Source organism: Protopterus annectens, chromosome 1.part0 (assembly GCF_019279795.1).
Source record: "Protopterus annectens isolate FY-2018-M chromosome 1.part0, PAN1.0, whole genome shotgun sequence".
NCBI classification, from domain to species: domain Eukaryota; kingdom Metazoa; phylum Chordata; order Ceratodontiformes; family Protopteridae; genus Protopterus; species Protopterus annectens.
The window spans coordinates 101034817-101053733 of record NC_056725.1 but is presented as its reverse complement, the minus strand read 5'-3'; the positions used below and the strand labels follow the sequence as shown (position 1 = coordinate 101053733).

At 40.0% G+C, this 18917-nt stretch overlaps 1 protein-coding gene across 1 annotated transcript in view; it reads right to left on the bottom strand.

Moving 5' to 3' along the window:
- Positions 1 to 678: 678 nt before the first annotated feature.
- The window catches only part of LOC122814659 (rho-related GTP-binding protein RhoU-like), a 123034-nt gene continuing 104795 nt past the window's right edge, over positions 679 to 18917 (bottom strand). The window contains exon 3 of the mRNA XM_044087104.1: positions 679 to 2115. Coding sequence (XP_043943039.1) covers positions 1663 to 2115 — 453 coding nt within the window. The 3' untranslated portion in view covers positions 679 to 1662. The remainder of the gene's footprint in view (positions 2116 to 18917) is intronic.

The window sequence follows — 18917 nt, the reverse complement described above, 5'->3', positions numbered from 1 at the left end:
TATAAAACAGTTACAAACATTGGTTAATGCCAGGTAGTAAACATAGACCCAAAGTTATGGTAGAATGTAATATGAATTCTATAGTCTAGAAGATTCCTGCAGTGTATCAGATATGGGCTAATACTATAATACTTTGGTCATACCTATCTTTTAATAATTCTATAATTTATTTGAGAATTTTCTATTAATAGAAAACTGATAAGATACAGAAATTCTTCAATATTTTCTTAGTAGGGTCACATAATGGAAGAAAATATTTACAACAAAATTTCTCAATGGCTATGACAAAAACAGTTTAGCTCAGTAAGACTGTAAAATGCAAACACAGTGTGTTGCTCTTCCTGTAAATGTTCATTTTTTGTAGTGGTCTGCTATCTCAGCAGGTATTACTTTAAAGAATACAAAGTAAGTTGCAATCAGCCCAAAGATGAATGATGTAGGGACTTCATAATGTAAGATTCCTTTTTAACTATCTGACAAACATTTCTTGAGCTCCGTTCTCAATTATACAACATGCCTGCATTTTTACTTAAAACATTAAGTCAAAACAGTGAACACATGTATGCATCTACCCGTGAGTATAAAACACACACACACACACACAAACACACACACACACACACACACACACACACACACACACACACACACACACACACACACACACACACACACACACACACACACACACACACACACACACACACACACACACACACACACACACACACACACACACACAAGCTTTCTATACTGAGCAGAAAAATGGATGTACTGTTATTAAAATTTGCATTTGGTGCAGTTTCTACCCTGACATTGGAATGAAATCATTATCTTTCACTGTGTGAGCACATCCAAGCAGCTACTAACAGCTGAGATTAGATCATTCTCATTACATTACATCTGGCTGCATTTTGCAAGAAAACAACCCAAAACTGAGCTTACAAGTTACTGCTGACACTTCCTACACTCTGAGAGGCACAATGGTACTGATTTGATAATCAAATGACGTCTGGGCCAGAAAAAAATGACCTATGCTTTTGTTCTTATCTAGCAGCTGTTACTTCAGAAAGTCAGAAATGGAATGGAAAAACCAGGAGGAGTAACAGACCTCCTGTTAAGTGTGTGGTAAATTATATAATTTATCCTTTGTTCTAACAACTAATTCTGCTGAAACACATACAGAACAAATCTCTGTGATATGCGGCAACACCCTGTTCTATTTCCCAAAGCAGTCTAAGCACACTCCTTTGCTTAAAGGAAAACACCATAGCCAGAGCAAAGGAAAAAGGTGGTGGTTTCACATTGCTCTGTACTGCTCAGAGCAGCTTCCTTCCATCAAGAGTTTTTAACATAGATTTTAGAGGTGTGTCACAATGAAACAAATACGGACATAAGGGATGTCTTGCCCAGGCTTCTAATTATTCCAATTGGTTTTACATTAGCCTAAGAGTTGTATTAGTGATTCCAGAACTCTTTCTGAGGTGTGGGATGTTGTGCAAAAAAAGTCCTGTCACATTACAGCAAACCCCACCCTCAGTCAATGCAGACATTTCATGAATATGGAAGACTTTCAAGGCAGATTAGTTAACCACAGCTAATGTAGCTGTGGATGTTGGATAGCATAACATTAGTTAAAGCTACACAAATGGCTCTCTGATGTTATACAAAACAGCAATATTTTTTCCACCAAGATTTGGAAATGTTTTTCATTTTGTCAGGAGTCCTACTCTTAGTCTTCTTTTGTTGTGAGCCCTCAGAGTACTGAATGCCAGCTACAATAGCTGCATCGAAGACCTCTTTGAGATTTTTCTGAGTGAGAGCAGAACATTCAATGTACATGGTGGCCTTTATCTCCTCAGCACACAGCTTGGCAGTTTCTTCATCAACAGGCTTTTCTTTACACTTGTCCAACTCAATGAGCACTTTAACATCCTCACGAAGGTCACACTGGGTTCCTACAAGGATAATGGGAGCCTTGGGGCAGTGACATCGGATTTCTGAAACCCATTTCTCGCTCACATTCTGGAAGGAAGACGGACTAACAACACTGAAACACAGCAGGAAAATGTCCGTGTTGGTGTAGCACAAAGGTCTTAATTTATCAAATTCATCCTGCACAACAAAGAAAGAAAAACAATATTTAAAAGATAACATTATGGAAGACAAATAATCAGTATAGCTGTATTGTTTTCATAGGGAATAATTTTTACAAACATACATATATTTTGATATTAAAGTGAATGAATGCTAGGGTGTAATATCCCCTAGTAGGTCAAGATATAAGACAGAGACAGTTTTCTACAACAAATGCATTTTCTACTCTCATTTTTGCACATAAACAAAATGACTGTCTTTGTCTCATAGACACAAGGTATGTTTCTTTCTTCTTATTCTTGAAATGAGTAATACATTATAGATTATGTAAAGGTACTTCATCTTCATCACCTCTAGCTTCCTCAGCTGTGGTACCTTCACTGCCCAAGTCTTTGTACCATACAGTAGTACTAGTCACACCACTGGTTTGTATGTTACTGTCCAGCTTCTTTGGCATTCTTCTCCCACATATTACCCCTGACACTCTGGCCCACGTGACTGCACCCGCTCTGATAATGGCTTTGACCTCCTTATTCAGACTTCCCTTCTCCTCAGTCACCCCTCCCAGATACTTGAAGCTGTTAACCTGTTTCACTATTTCCCTTCTATCTCAGTTTTCAGCCTATGCTGATCTCCCCTATTTGCTGACAGCACTCCAGTTCATCCTGTGTACCTTCGGTTTTGCATTCCATTCCCCTATCATTTGCTGAAGCTTTTGCTCAGAGTTTGCCTGCAATGCCAAATCATCTGCATACAGCAGCTTTACTGATATGTCCCCTCTGACCTGTTTGTTAATGTAGACCGTCAACAGCATGGATAACAGTGGGCTCAGAGGTGAGTCCTGATGCACACCCACTCCCTCTGTGAGGCTGAACACTTTATACTTGTGTCATTGGGTCGTTGTACATAACCTGCACTAATTCTTCCAATGTTTTTGGGACTTCAAACCACCAAAGAATGCCCAAATCAACTTTTTTGGGACCTTGCCATATGTTTTTGCTCATCTCTAGTCTATTTTCCACTATCTGTCTCACTGTAATCATTGAGTCATCTGGGATGCAACCTGATCTGAATTCCAACTGCTCATCTCCCATCTTACTTTCTACTATTTTTTTTTCTGTATTAGGCATGCATACCCTATCCACGGTGGTGGTGCTGCGGTAGCATTGTCGCCTCACAGTAAGACGCTGTCTGGTTCGATTCTCAGTTAGAGTGTCTTCTGCGTGGAGATATGCGTGAATGGGCATACCTCCGTTGAAGGTTGTGCATCAGGTCTGGCTACTCGGCACATAAAAATCAACTGCCAATCATTAGCAGACCGGAGTTCCGTTGTGGCGACCCCTAACTGGGAAAAGCCGAAAGACACAACAACCTTAAGGAAGAAAGGCAATTGTGTTAGGGTAGAACAGTACAGGAATTTGGTATTTGCAATGTGCTTTTACAAAACATGATGACTCAACCCTCCTCATGTCCAGTTTCCCATGATTGTGACGGTGCACTCTGCCCTTAATGTCTCGTGTTCCTTTAAACCATGCAGTCATAAGCTATTACATACAAATTACACACAAGCTGAAAGTGAAATGACTTTCTATTTAGCTACATTTTGCTGTTCACTGAAAATCTGATTTAGCCCTTATGCTGTGACTTTTGTAATTCTTCACTGGACACAGACTGGTGTGGTGTCTTCTTATTACTCTTTCCTCAGCTGTCTGAGAAAGTGCTGAGGGCAATACCTCAGACCTGTCCACTTGCTGTCACTTTCCTGGTGCAGGAGAACAAGCTGACACTATTTTTCTCAAGAAGGGATTTATTTTCAGTTGAAAAGTTGTCTGTATGTTTGTGTTGCGATGTATCATGCATTAGGCTGTGGGAATGATTGAAACTGGAGAGAAAGGTGCTTAAAAGATTTGATTCATATTGGTATGGTACCTTTACAGTAACTACACAAAAATGCAGGGAACTCCATAATCACTGCTCATTTTCAAAAATGCTTTAACAACTGCATTAAACTATAACTTAATGTATAGTTAGATAAATTGTGGGTTACGTGATGTAGTATACTTCATATAATTGTCTACAAATCAGAGCACACGCACTTAAAAGTAAACATATTTGAAAAACGTCCTGTAGTATATGAAGTGAATGGCATTATTGCAGAGTTCCAAAAGTAACAACAGATCACAAAATAAAAATTATGTTACTGCAGCTGCTCCAAAAATCTAAATACCCTGCTATACATTTTAACATTGCTCCAATATACAGTTTATTTAACAACAAATGCAACTGCATTTCTCAGAATTTTTTTACTGTTTTGCTGCATGCTTATCTGATTTACACTTACAGCTGTTTCTGTCCTAGGGTTGTGGAGCGAGCGCTACTTGGTCTAGTGGGAGTATGCTAGCTGCTGCTGTATCTAGGTAGCTCAGCATTACTGGCTTAAATTTGTAGTAGTTTTTCATTTGCTCTTTTGTGTTCTTGCTTGACATATGCTGATCACACAGGTGTCACAGGTACAGCTGATTAGTGGGTAGTTCGTAACGCCAGTTTTTAACATTGTCATTGCTACTTTCACATTCGGCAGGTATAAGGTGTGCTCTGTCTCACACTACAAGAGTTGCAGCTCTGCAAGGTGGAAGCCTGCCTGAAAAACACTGGATTCCAGCTTCTGTAAGGGATGAAAGGGTTAAGCTAACCTTTTTGAACTTTTTACTATGACGACGTCTGTGTGGTTTTAACATGCATTGGAATAAATTTGTATATTTTACACATGTCTGCTCACTTCTTGGATTTCAGAAGCCATGGTTTGGTTATTGGTTTGGTTCAACTGCTGTAGTGCTTTTTTTCTTATATAGTTACAAAAACAAGCTGCACTGAGTTGCATGTAACTATTACTGGCTATAGAAAATGGCATGGTTGTGAGCAAATAGTCTAATTTACTAGCTTGTAAACAACACTATTCATTTATCTTCATCAATTGATCATTATTCTCCCCCATCTTATTGCAAAAGCATATCCACAGAATCCCCTAACCAGTCTTTGTATAATCACATCCATAGTACCTTTTACTGACAACAAAATCCTTTTCACTCATCAGCATCAAGCATCATGAAGTGGCAGCAAACTTGCCCTCCTTCCATTGGTATCCTTCTAGTACTTGTTATCCTAAGGCAGTGTAAGTCTCATCCTCACTTATAGCAAACTATTACTCATCACTGTAGATTCCACTTGTGAGAGAGACAAATCCTTAACCAGGGTAGGGGGATTCATCTCACAGTTCACAACATGCAGCGAGAACAACAGTGTTACATCCCACCCATGCACAAACAATATCATCATCATACTAACGGTCTAAAATGGGCATACACTGAAGCTGACAAAATGGTTCATAGGTTCATAGGTTCATAGGTTTATACTAGGCTATCTGCCCTAAGGCATTTATAAGCCTAGCCCAAATTTTTGTGGCTTACGCCACCCCTTATATGAAAAAATACTGTGCCCATTAGTTTGTTGTGCCTCTGTCCAGCAGTGACACAGAGATGATTCCCGGGGTAAACCTACGATCTCCCATCCACAGGTCTAGATTTCTCTTGAACAGAGTCAGCGAGGTGCTCTGCCTCACATGGACCGGGATTTTATTCCACAGCATAGGGAGTCTCTGAGTGATAAATCTATCCCTCCAGCACGTCCTATTTATATCCGTGCTAAGGTTTAAGTTGCTTTCTCTAGTGGTTTTGGTGGATTTGGATTTTTTGAGGTGGAGCATGTCCATTAATTCCGGGTTGGACATGGCCTTGTATGTCAGGCACATGTCACCTCTGAGCAGACGGTATGCGACTGAATAGAGCTGGAGTTTCTTCAATCTGGCAGCATATGACAGATTTTGGAGTCCCTTTATCCTTTTGGTGAGGAACTTTTGGGGTCTCTCCAATTGCTGCAAATGTCGGGTGAGATACATCCCGAATGGGGCATTGTACTCGATCATTGGTCTGATAAGTGAAGAGTACAGGGGAACAATGACCTCACTAGATCTGGATGTGAATCCCTTCATGATCAGGTGGGCAATGTAGAAGGTCTTTCTAACCACTTTAGCAACGTGAGTGTCAAAAGAAAGGCCACTGTCAACCTGGGTCCCCAGGTCCCTGATAACCTCTTCTGTGCTTAGTGGATTGCCACCTATATGGTAGCTTGGGGTTACCTTGTTTTTCCCGAAGGGTATGACTATACATTTTTTGGCGTTTAACTTCAGCCCATGGCTCTGGCACCAGCTATCTGTTTCCGTGAGTCCCTTCTGAAGGATATCCGTGTCCGATGCACTTTCCACTATGGCGCCCAGTTTGCAGTCATCTGCAAACTTTATCAGCCAAAGTCCTCCCATGTTGGCCTGTACTTCTGAGAAGTAGATGCCAAACAATAGGGGGCCAAGGACCAAGCCCTGTGGGACACCACTTGTGACCGGCTTGGAGTCTGACATAGCGCCAGCAACTCTAACCCTGTGGGTTCTGTCCATAAGCCAGTTTGCAACCCATCTTGTGACATATGGGTTTACATTTAAGCTGGTAAGTTTTTCTACAATACCCGAGTGGGGTACTGTGTCGAAAGCCTTTGCAAGGTCAAGGTAGGCTGTATGGACTGCCTTTCCCTCATCAATGGCCTTGGTGACTGTTTCGAAGAAGTCAACCAAGTTCAAAAGGCATGATCTTCCCTTGACAAAGCCAAACTGGGTCGGGTCCAATGTCTGCAAGTCCCCTATATCTTTGTTTATGAGCTCCATTATGATCCTCTCCATAGCTTTGCAGACTAGACTTGTTAAGCTTATGGGGCGGTAATTACCAAGGTCCGTAGAGGCGCCGCCTTTGTGGAGTGGGACCACAGTTGCCGTACGCCACTCCTTGGGCACGTATCCTGTGGTAAGGCTGAGATTAAACAGCTGCCTTATGTGCGGGTTTAATTCCTCATTTAGCTCGTGTAGCACACAGCCGCGGACACCATCCGGTCCCATTGATGCTGTGTTTTTAGCTTTAGAGAGAGCAGCTTTCACCTGCGCATTTGAGATGTCCGGGAGGCTACACTCGGCTGGGATAGTTATCTCTCCTTTAGGGGGGGGGAGAGGGGTGAAGTTTGCACTGAACCTGTCTGCCAGTATGTTGGCAATGTCTGTGGGTTCAGTGATTTTTGTATCATTTTGGACTAATTCTGAGCATATCTGGGAGTTTCCACCCAGGTTTCTAACATAGCTGAAAAAGGCCTTATGATTGTCCTTTGAATCCATGGCAATTTTTCTCTCAAAATTGGCCTTAGTTGATTTTATGAGTGCTCGTATTTTTTACTAATAATGATCAGGGGTGACTTCCCTTTTATGGATTTTGTTCTATCATGTAATAGCTTTCTCCTCTTATTGTAAAGTTTGTTAATGGCTGGGGTCCACCAGACTGGACGTTTGCCCTTTGTGGAAAGAGTCTTGGTTTTATTTGGGATTGCCTGATCCATGCAGTCCTGGAGGTGTTCATAGAAGGCATTTGTAAGGGCTTCCGCAGCTTGGGTTGTGGTTTCCACTGGCTCAGGGGCCTTGAAGGATACCACACCAGTCTTGAGTAGTGTGAAGTTTGCTTTAGAGAAGTTCTTCACTATGGTCTTTTTTGTTTGGGGTGGGGGCGGGATGTGGATTTCCAGTGAGATTAGTTTATGATCAGATCTCACCAATGAGGGATATACTTCCGGTGTGGAGCATTTTGTCCCCATGTTTGTGACAATAAGATCTAGTATATTTTCTCCTCTCGTGGGAACAGTGACTAGTTGTTCCATGGCATTTGAATTTATGAACTCCAGGAACCGTTGGGCTAGAAAGTTAGGGCTTGAGTAATGTTCCCAGTCTATATTCGGGTAGTTGAAGTCAAACCTCCCAGAACTCTTAAGAGTAGGCCTCAGTGTAAATCCCTTACTACACCTACTTACTCAAGGGACTACAACTACACATTAACACCAGAATGAGCATGTCACCAACAGCAAACCACTCCCAAGTCCGGTAGGCCTAATTCAGCTACTGGAAACATCTCAGTTATGAGTGACTCAGTTGTTAGACACAGATTACGCACTCAACAGGATGAATAACGTCAGCTGTCTCCTGTGAGCCAAGGCAGTGGACATAACTAGGGCACTCACCACCAACTCCTCCAGTTAGTATGACTGTAATATGATTGTAGTCCATGTGAGTGTAAATGACCTGTCACAAAAAAATAAAAAACTGAAAACCATGCAGAACAACATGTTGGAAATTACCACACTAGCTTCAGTTCCTGGTAAGGCACTGGTTATGAGTGGAATCACCTAGAAAGATTCCCAGATTCAATGAAAAGATAACTGGTTTCAACAAATGGCTAAGTTACTAGCATCATTCCAGGGTAATACAGTATGTATTACACTGAGATTAAATATTGACAGTCCAACTTGATTTGCAAAGACTGTCTACATCTATTGTTCAAGGTCTTCTGCATAGTGGCTAAAGATCTTGCTGTCCCCATTGTGGATATTTTTAGGCAGTGTTCATCTAATGAACATCCCAACCTGATAAACATTTCCAGTCCCAAAGTGGATGATAGTAAGGTGGCTTTACTAAATGCCAGGACTCTTAACAGCAAATTGCCTGACCTCGGGGCACTTCTGCATTGGAAAAACATCCATATATGTGTTGTTTCCAAGACCTGATTCAAATCTTTAGACAGCACCTCTTCTGTGCCTACCATGCCTTCAGACCACCAGTAATGGAAGTAGAGTGTTGGTCTACGTCATGGAAAGTACCCCTTCAAAACAGATACCCAGATACCCTACAGTGAGATTTCTGAACTACGGTTTAACTTCAGGAAATCTTACTTCCAACTCATTATCTGCTATCAGTCACCATCTTTGCCTCTAGATGACCATGATAAATTCCTGGCATTCACAAAAGATATCCCCATACGTGCTGGTTCTTTAATCCTTGGTGACATCAATTATCCTTGCACTGATTGGAGCTCCTACATGTCCATCGTTAGGTATGCTCAGCATGTCTTAGACTGGGTAAGAAAAAGATCTTGGCTCAGCTTGTACTCAAACTGACCAGGGGTGTACCGTTTTTTGCTTAGTGCTCACAAGCTTGGCCCCTGTCTATTTTCCTGTGATGGCTTTTCCTTCATTAGTAAAGTCAGACCATAAACTGGTTACATTTGCCTAAATACTTCCTCTCTCTTAGTTACAAACACCATACTCTTTAAAGTATTCAAAAAAGGTCCATCTCAGACAACCATATCATGAAATCTCTAAATTTATCCATGTCATCTCCACAGCAGAACCTGATTATAAGCCAGTTGCACAAGTGATTTTATGTCCATTTAAATAAATGCATCAACAGTAGTCCCTTCCAAAACCAATGTGGTAGTAAACTCAAAAATAAACTATTCTGATGGTCTACCAATATAAACAAACTTTATAACAGAATGAAGACGCAATTTAAACTTCATCAGAGGGCTAGAACTCCATAGAATTAGAAACTTCACTGAGAATCTGACTGCAGCTATAAAAATAGTAAAGCATCACACAAATTAAAACTATCAACACAGGCTACAGATAATTAAAATTCATTATTCAGTTATACCAGCAAAGTAAGAAATAACTCTTAATTCTATTCTGAGCTTCTCCATAATGGAGCCTCCCAATCAAACCATGAAGACATGGCAAGCATACTAACTAGCAAATTTGCTGCACATTTCTCCCCTGATACTATCCTTCCTTCTCAAACATTTCCTGAGTCACCCCCATGTGACCCCCACCCATTATCACTAAGGAACACATCCTTAAAGTACTCTTAAAGACCAATAACACTTCCCTCATGAGCTACACAACATGCTGGTATATAGGTTCATAGGTAGGTACTAGGCTATTGGCCCTAAGGCCTATACAAGCCTAGCCAAAAATGTACCCTGGCTTTCGCCACCCAAGAAAATTATCTTCCTGTGCCCCTGTCAAGCAGAACCACAGAAGTGATCCCCGGGGTGAATTTCCTATTACCCATCCAATCATCAAGATTTTTCTTGAAGAGTGCTAATGAGTAGCTCTGTTTGACATAGATAGGTAGTCTGCTCCAGAGTATGGGAAGTCTCTGGGACAGGAATCTATCCCTCCAGCATGTTCTGTTTATTGTGGTGACAAGGTTTAGGTCCCTAGAGCGTGTAGCTCGGAGGGATTGGGATTTCTTTAAGTGGAGCATGTCCAACAGCTCTGGGTTTGACATAGCTTTGTATGTTAGGCAGAGATCGCCTCTGATTAGGCGATATGCGATGGAGTAAAGCTGGAGTTTTTTGAGACGGTCTGTGAAAGGCATCTGTTTGAGGCCAATAATCCTCTTTGTGAGGTATTTTTGTGGCCTTTCCAGTTGTTGTAGATGTCTTGTGAGGTACATACCAAAAGGGGCATTGTACTCTATAATGGGTCTAATGAGTGATGAGTAGAGGGAAACAATGACCTCTTTTTTTCTGGATGAGAAACCTTTTGTGATGAGGTGTGCCATGTAGAAGGATTTCCTGACCACTTTGGTGATGTGATTATCAAAGGAGAGACTACTGTCCACCTGTGTCCCAAGGTCTCTTATCACACTTTCAGTGTTAAGTAGACTGCCGCCTATGTGGTAGCTCATGGGTACAGAATTTTTACCAAGGGGGATGACAATGCACTTTTTGGCATTGAGCTTGAGACCACGTCTTTGACACCAGGCATCTGTCTCAGTGAGGCCCTTTTGTAGGATGTCCACATCATTAGGAGTTTCAATTATGGCTCCTAGTTTGCAGTCATCTGCGAATTTAGTTAGCCAAAGACCTTCTGTGTTAGCCTGTACTTCAGAGATATAGATACCAAACAGGAGAGGACCCAGGACTGAACCCTGTGGTACTCCACTTGTCACTGGTCTGAAGTCTGATTTGGAGTCTGCTACTTTCACAGTGTGAGTTGTTTCAGTAAGCCAGTTGGCAACCCATCTTGTGACATAGGGATTTATACCTAGTTTAGTGAGTTTATCTATAATTCCAGAGTGGGGGATGGTGTTGAACACCTTGCCGAGATCTAGGTAGGCTGTGTGAACCACCTTACCCTCATCTATGGCTTTGGTGACTACTTCAAAGAAGTCTATCAGGTTTAGGAGACATGATCTGCCTTTTACAAACCCAAACTGTATGGGGTCCAGGGTTTGGAGATCTCCAATGTCTTTGTTTATGAGTTCCATGATAATATGTTCCATGGCCTTGCAAATGAGGCTCGTCAGGCTAATGGGGTTGTAGTTCCCGGGGTCTGTTGTGGCCCCCCCCTTTGTGGAGTGGGATAACTGTCACTGTGCGCCATTCAATGGGCACAAAGCCTGAGATGAGGCTATGATTGAACATGGTACTTAGGTGGGGTGCCAGTTTATTCTGTAGTTCACGTAGAAGGCAACCTGGGATGTTGTCAGGTCCCATGGATGCTGTGTTCTTGGCTTTGGAGAGTGAAGTTTTTACCTGTGCAGCCGTGGTTACAGGAACTTTGCATTCTTCCAGTATAAAGATGCGCCCTTTAGGGGGTGAGAGGGGGGTAAACTTAGCACTGAACCTATCTGCCAGGATGTTGGCAATATCAGTTGGTTCTGTATATTTAGTGTCATTGTGCTGTAACTCAGAGCAGATCTGAGTGTTGCTATTGAGATTTTTGACATAGCTATAGAATGCTTTGTGGTTGTCTTTAGAATCAGTGGCAATTTTGTTTTCATAACTAGCTTTGGAGGATTTTATGAGAGATCTCACCTTCTTACTGAGGCTGACCAGGGAGTTCCTCCAATCGTGGGATTTTACTCTTTTTTGCAACAGTTTCTTTCTTCTGTTGTAGAGTTTGTTTATGGCAGAAGACCACCAGATTGGCTTCCTTTTTTGGAGGATAGCATCTTGGTTCTATTAGGGATAGCACGATCCATGCACTCGTGTAAGTGCTTATAAACTGCATTTGTGTAGGATTCGGCAGTCGTACCTCTATTGTCCATCTGCATGGATGTCATGAAGTTTGCCACTTCTGTCTTAAGAAGCGTGAAGTTGGCTTTGGAGAAATTTTTTATGGTTGTTTTCCTAATGGGGGTGGGAGCGGGATGTGGATGTCTAGGGGGATTAGCTTGTGGTCAGATCTGACCAACGAGGAGCTGACCTCTGTTGTGGTACCCATATTGGTGATGACCAGGTCTAGGATATTCCTGCCTCTGGTGGGGGTGTGGATAAGTTGATCCAAAGCGTTGGAATTGATGATTTCCAGAAAAGGTTGAGCAAAAGAGTTGGTACATGAGTAGTTTTACCAGTTAATGGTAGGGTAGTTGAAATCACCCATTATTAGAGTGTTGGGTTGTACCTTAATATTTTCCAGTGTATCTAATTAACAATGTTAAACATGTACTCCTTGATCCAGTCTTCAAACTATTTGACCTAAGCCTTGCTACAGGCTATGCCCCTGAATCCTAGTGCGGTGCTGTAGTTATAAGGGTGGACCTATTACAGACCCAGAGAACTGTATACTCATTAGCCTTATGAGTCTCACCTGTAAAGCCACGGGGGATGGCATAATGATTACAGGGGTTATCTCATAGACACAAAATACAAGGCCCCAGATTCCTGTTTTGTAAAGGGTTGTTATCAATGCAGTAGGATATAGTGCTTTTACAATAAATGTGTTCCTTAGTGATAATGGAGGGGGGTCATAGTGGCAGATAGCTTAGTACTTACCTATGAACTATGAGTGCATCATCATCACTGACCTCATAAATGATGATATAAAATTTTTAATTAAGCTAGACCCACTGCAATTTGGCTTTGTAAAGTGAAGATTCTGTCTGCTGAATCTTTTAAACGTCTTTGAGATGGTCACTCTGGCAGACTACAGTAGTTACAATTATTGCCAAACTTTATCTGGCCAAGGCATTTGATACCATACCACATGATGGAACTGTTTTCAAGCTGATCTCTTTAAACATAAATCCCTATGTGGTAAAGACAGATAGCCAGCTGGCTTAAAGAAAAAAACACACATTATCTGTGTGGATGATCCCTCTTCAGACAGAGAGAAGGTGGCCAGTGGTGTCCCCAGGGATCCGTGATGGGCCTCCTTCTGTTTGTTATCTATTTTTTCAGACTTCTAAACTGAGAGCAGCAGCCTCTAGTTAACAAAGTTTGCTGATGACTACAAGTTGGATGTGATTGCTAAATCCCCTTTGGATACATAAACCCTCCAAAATGAAATAACTAAACTCAATTTCTGGTGCCTAGAAAAAGGGTTCAAGCTAAACACCAAGAAACACGACAATCTTCCCTTCTGGAAGCTGAAACACTCTATATCGTACAGCATTGATAACACCCCTTTACCATATGAATCAGAAAACAGGGATCTGGACATAGGGGTTTGTAGCTCCTTCTCCTTTGATCAACCCATGGTGACCATAGTTAGGAAATCCTTCCGTATTTTACAACTAATTACCAGGGGTATCTCTTCTAAAACTAAGAAAGTTATTACCCCTCTGTATTCTGCCTTAGTCAGATCTATTATTGAATATAATGCAGTCTTCAGCTTGTATCTGGCTAGACATCATATAAAACTTGATAAAAACACAGAGGCTCCTAACAAAAAGGATCCTGGTCTCAAAAACCCTAGCTACCAGAAGACACTATAGTCATCCTTGTAGTCAGAGTCATACAAACACCTGAGCAGAGACCTGCACGTAGCTTACTGTGCCCTTAGAAATCCAGTTATATGTCCTGGGAAGAAGAAAACCCTTACTGTGAACTGTATGATTTTGGGGGTTTTACAATAAATGTTTTTATTATCTCTGCCTTTCATCACTTATTTTGAGAAGATTTGTTTAGATTGCGATCTGCCATTTGGTTTCTTGGACTATTTTTGAGGATAAATAATGAAGATACAAACTGTTATAGTGATTGACTACAATTCCTGGTACTAGTTACAAAGAAACACCAAATTATGAGTAGACATCCCCTGTTAGTTATGAAAAAAGTCACCTGACAGTTATGATAAATAGTGAGTTAAAGAAAAAATGATATGTGAAGAAAGGCCTTGCTTTTCTTGTTTGTTAGGAAAGAGGCTACCTGTCAGTTACTATGTGGAGTGAGTTCGGAAGAAGAGTGAGTGACAGAATAATGGACATGAGATACAAACCCTTAGTTCTACAAGACAACAACACTTGCTGCCACCAGAAGGGAATACAAGTTGGAAATGAGCTAGAACTGCACATAATCTTCAATGAGTGGACAGCACTTACTGCCACGGATACTATGGAAATAAGTAGTAATCCTAGAGGAGGGACTAAGGAATGTGTGAAGGTCAGTTAAAGATGAAAGCTATGGCTCTTACTAAGGGTATGAAACAAGTGGGAGTAGAGACAGAGTAGAGAACCCACAGATCATTACTGTCACCCAAGGGAATTTAAAAGAATGTTGGGTAGTTGTGCATTGGGATAAAGTGCAGACAATGCATGTCCTTACCAGCAAGTGAAACAAAATTAAAGTGAATGAAAGGAGTAGCTGCCAGCAAGTACAAAGAACAGGTGAGTGTAATGACAGGAACCTGCTGTTGGAGAAAAAGTGAAAAGACAAGTGGGAGTAAGAATTTGTAAGGAAGAGATAATGTGTAGAGAAAGGTGGCAGCTGTTGTTACCAAGAGTCAAGCTGGAGGTAGCAGTGACCCTAGGAGCCATGGTTACTTCAGACAGATGTGAGGGAATTTAGATTGTGACAGGAAACAAACAGCAATGGACACTGGTGCAAATGTAGGATTCATGCTGACGCACTGAAGGAAATTTAAATGAATGACAATACCACAAACCTCAATCACTGAAAAGTGCACTTCAAAGTAAGGATTTTTTGTAGGTGGCATGCTTCCCCTATATGATCTCCATGTATGGGATGTGTCTATATTCCCCAAACTTATATATAGCAACTCCACTGCTACAAAATAGGAGGAAGACCAAAGTCCATTAGCACCGAAAGTGGTTTTCCATAAATCGACTTTGTGGTGATGGCACTCACTGCGTGAGATGCCACAGAGCTGTCAGCCTCCTAGGTAGTGTAGGTATTTAGGCCCTGTAAGTCCTCATGAATACAGGTTTCATTAAATTAAATCTGGATTACTAGACTACAAATAGGACATGTTCCTGCTGTCACCATGAGTGTCAGTAGACAGTGCTAGAAAAAAGCAGTTTAAAAAGGATATAGTCTTTGCTGCCTCTAGCAGTTACTGAATGGAGAAATAAGAAAGTGAGAGTTAAGAATAATATTATCAAAGCCATTTTCATCTGTGGAGGACACTGAAATATATAACATGTTGGACAGGTGTTTACAGGATAATGGATGTAATGCATGTGGTGTACAAAGAAGCTATGAATTGGACAGGGTACTTAGCAGGAAGGAGGCATGTAGTTTAAGAGACTAGGCTACACAGTGTGGTAGTGTTCTATGAGGTATAACCCCATGGACCTATGGAACTGAAGAAGGTTGTGATAATTTACTTATACAGTTCTGAATTAATTTTATATCTCCTTGATGTCATATATATATATAAACTAGATACAGATATATACACACACACACACACACATATATATATATATATATATATATATATATATATATATATATATATATACATACATACATACACACATGTGTGTGTCACATCATTTTGTTGGGTAGCTAGAAATTATATTTGCACAGACTAGAAATATATATCATGCTTACTCTCAGTTACCAGATCAATTTCCTGCCAAATAACTCTACACATACACATATCTAATTGTTCTTTTTTACCTTTCAAAAATATGGTAATTCTAGCTAGACATTTGGGCTTTAAGATGCTACTGGTACCATTTTTAAATTGGATATTTTTCCTGTTGCAATATGTAAAAATGGCTTCTGTTAGCCTTTTCACAGAAACATTAGTTCCCATGGATCCAACATCATGTTCTTTGCCCAGATCTATTCCAAATATGTTTGCCTGTGATATAAACAGGACCTGCTGGACAGACAGATATGTATCTCAGAGACTACCCTTTCTCTGGAACAGGCTCCACATCCATGTGAAGCAGATTTCCTCCATAACCCAATTTATGTGTAACTTGGACAATTGGATGGGGAACAGGAAATTCATCCCTGGGTTGGCATCTGTGTCTCTAGTGGACACCGGCAACCTGTAAATGGTTCATCTCCCAGACCCTAGGTTGTAAATGGTTCATCTCCCAGACCCCTACTTGTAAGTGTTTTATCTTCCAAGCCCCTGCTTACAGTTATCAAGGGTACCAGAACTTGTCAGAAATTTAGGATGCATGGCTAGGCATAAAAAAGCCCTTGTGGTTGTTAGCCTAGTAAACACCTATGAACCTATAAACCTAAGAGAATATGGCACAGGAAGATGCTCTGGGACTTTCTGTAGAATGCACACAGGAAATGGAGAACAAAGAATATGCCCTTGGTTTAGATGAAAATGATCTAAGAGAACAGTTGCTTGATTTAATAGAGATGGATAGAAAAATTAAGATTAATGAAATAAGTAGACTACAGAAAGCCAATAAGATCCAAAATGTTAGAAGTTTTTTGAAACAAATGAACACAGTAATCAGGACTGTTCATAGAAACTCACGCAATATAACAGAATTAAATAGGATATATTACTGTGCAGCTAAGTTAATAACAGATAAACAGGTTTATTATATATATATTTTTTTTTTTGGAGGTTTGGTTCTTTAATAGGTGGTTTTAAAAGGAAATGATGTCATTCTAATTAACTTTTTTATATTTAAATATGAGCACATTTGTAACTTGTATTGTCTGATGAAGTTTACTTAATGCAGTAAACGAAAGCGCTCACTTTAATTTTTAAATTTGGTTTTCAGTGTGGTTTTTTTCTTCCTTTGTGTGTTTTTTACAAGTTTGTGCTTTTCAGCATTTGGTTGGATTAATAACAGATAAAGTTTTACCACAAAAACATAGGGCAGTAAGGGAAAGGAAGGGAAGAAATCAAATGCTATCCTGGAAGTATCGAATAGAGAAAACTATAAGGGAATTAAGACAAAAAGTGTCACTGTTGAAAGAGAACAGAAGGGGGAACAGATCAACAAAAATACTCAGAGACATGATAAAAGCAACTTGCGGTATCAGAAAAGATCAGGATCTATTGTATAGTATTGCAAACAGTAAACCAAAGATAGCGCAGGCAGAAAAACTAAGAAGATATGCAGATAAATTAAAAGGAAAAATACAAAGTAAACAATTTATTGCTGGCCCAAAAAGTTTTATAGAAAATTGGTAAACAAGGCAAAAGTATTTGAAACATCACCAAAAAAGGAAGAAATCGACACTTTTTAGAGAAATATCTGTGAAGATCCTGTGGGACATAACAAAAACACTGAATGGATAGAAGAAATAAAAGAAAGAATAAGAAATTCCAATGTACATGATGTAAAACTGGATGAAATAATAGCCAGGGAGATTGAAATAAAATTAAGAAAAGCTCCTAACTGGAAAAGCCCAGGCCCAGATGTAGTACCTAACTTCTGGCTAAAAGCATTAACATCTTTACAGGAAGATTTAGCTATGAGTAAGAACTATTTGTATACATAACCTAAACAGATGCCAACTTGGTAAACAACAGGATAAGCAATACTCCTCCTTAAGAGCGAACCGGCAAGCTATCCTAAAAACTATAGACCAGTAATTTGACTTCCAATGATGTATAAACTATACACTGGAATCAATGTTGATAGAGTTTATAGTTATTTAGAAGAAATAATCATAGCAATAGAACAAATTGGTAACAAAAAAAATTCATGTGGAACAAAGGATCATTTGTTGTCAAGTAAAGTCATAATGGAGAACTGTAAAATGGGGAAGAATCTAGGTATGGCATGGACAGATGACAAAAAAAGCTTATGACAGCATCTCTCAATCATGGATTATATAGATCTGAAGAAGCTTAACTAGCGAAAGCACTTACCTGTTTTTGGAAACTTGTGCCTAATAAAAAATTTTTTAAGGATACATATATTACATCAGTGTTTTGCCTGCTGTTGCTCCGTTCCTATAAACTTTTTATATGTTGCATTTTTTATTTGGCTACTAGCATTTACTGGATTGGTTTGCGGTTTTTCTTTGGTATGGATAAAAGAGTGGTTACAAATGCATAACAATACATCCTACACTGATCAATCACATTATAGCAACCATGAAACAGTGGCAAACCACTTTGCAGTTAAGCCATGATAAAGGAAATAACATTATTCTGGGATAAAAAATCAAAAGGGGGATATCCCTGGGTGACTCTTTGTCACCACTGCTCTTTTGTCTTGCCCTTAACCCATTAAACTGGATACTTAACAGATTAGGTCACTGCTACAATTTAGCTCCCAGACAACAACAAAGTGTAAAGACTTCTTATCTTCTTTTTGTGGATGATTTAAAACTATATAGTTTACCAGATGAGGAACTGAAAGCACAACTGCAAGTGGTCAAAACTTTCTCAGATGATGTAAGAATGTCATTGGTAAATGAGCAAAAGTAACCTTTAAAGCAGGAAAACTGCAGCACCAAGAAAACATCAGTTTGGGACAAGAATGTGATATAAAATAACTTAAGTAAGAGGGAGTGTATACATATTTGGGAACTGATGGATCAACAATAAAACATGAATAAATGTGAATAAAACTTAGTAAGGAATATTTTAGAACACTAAAATTAATATTGGAAACAGCGTTGACATCTAGGAATAAAGTTCAGACAATAAACCAA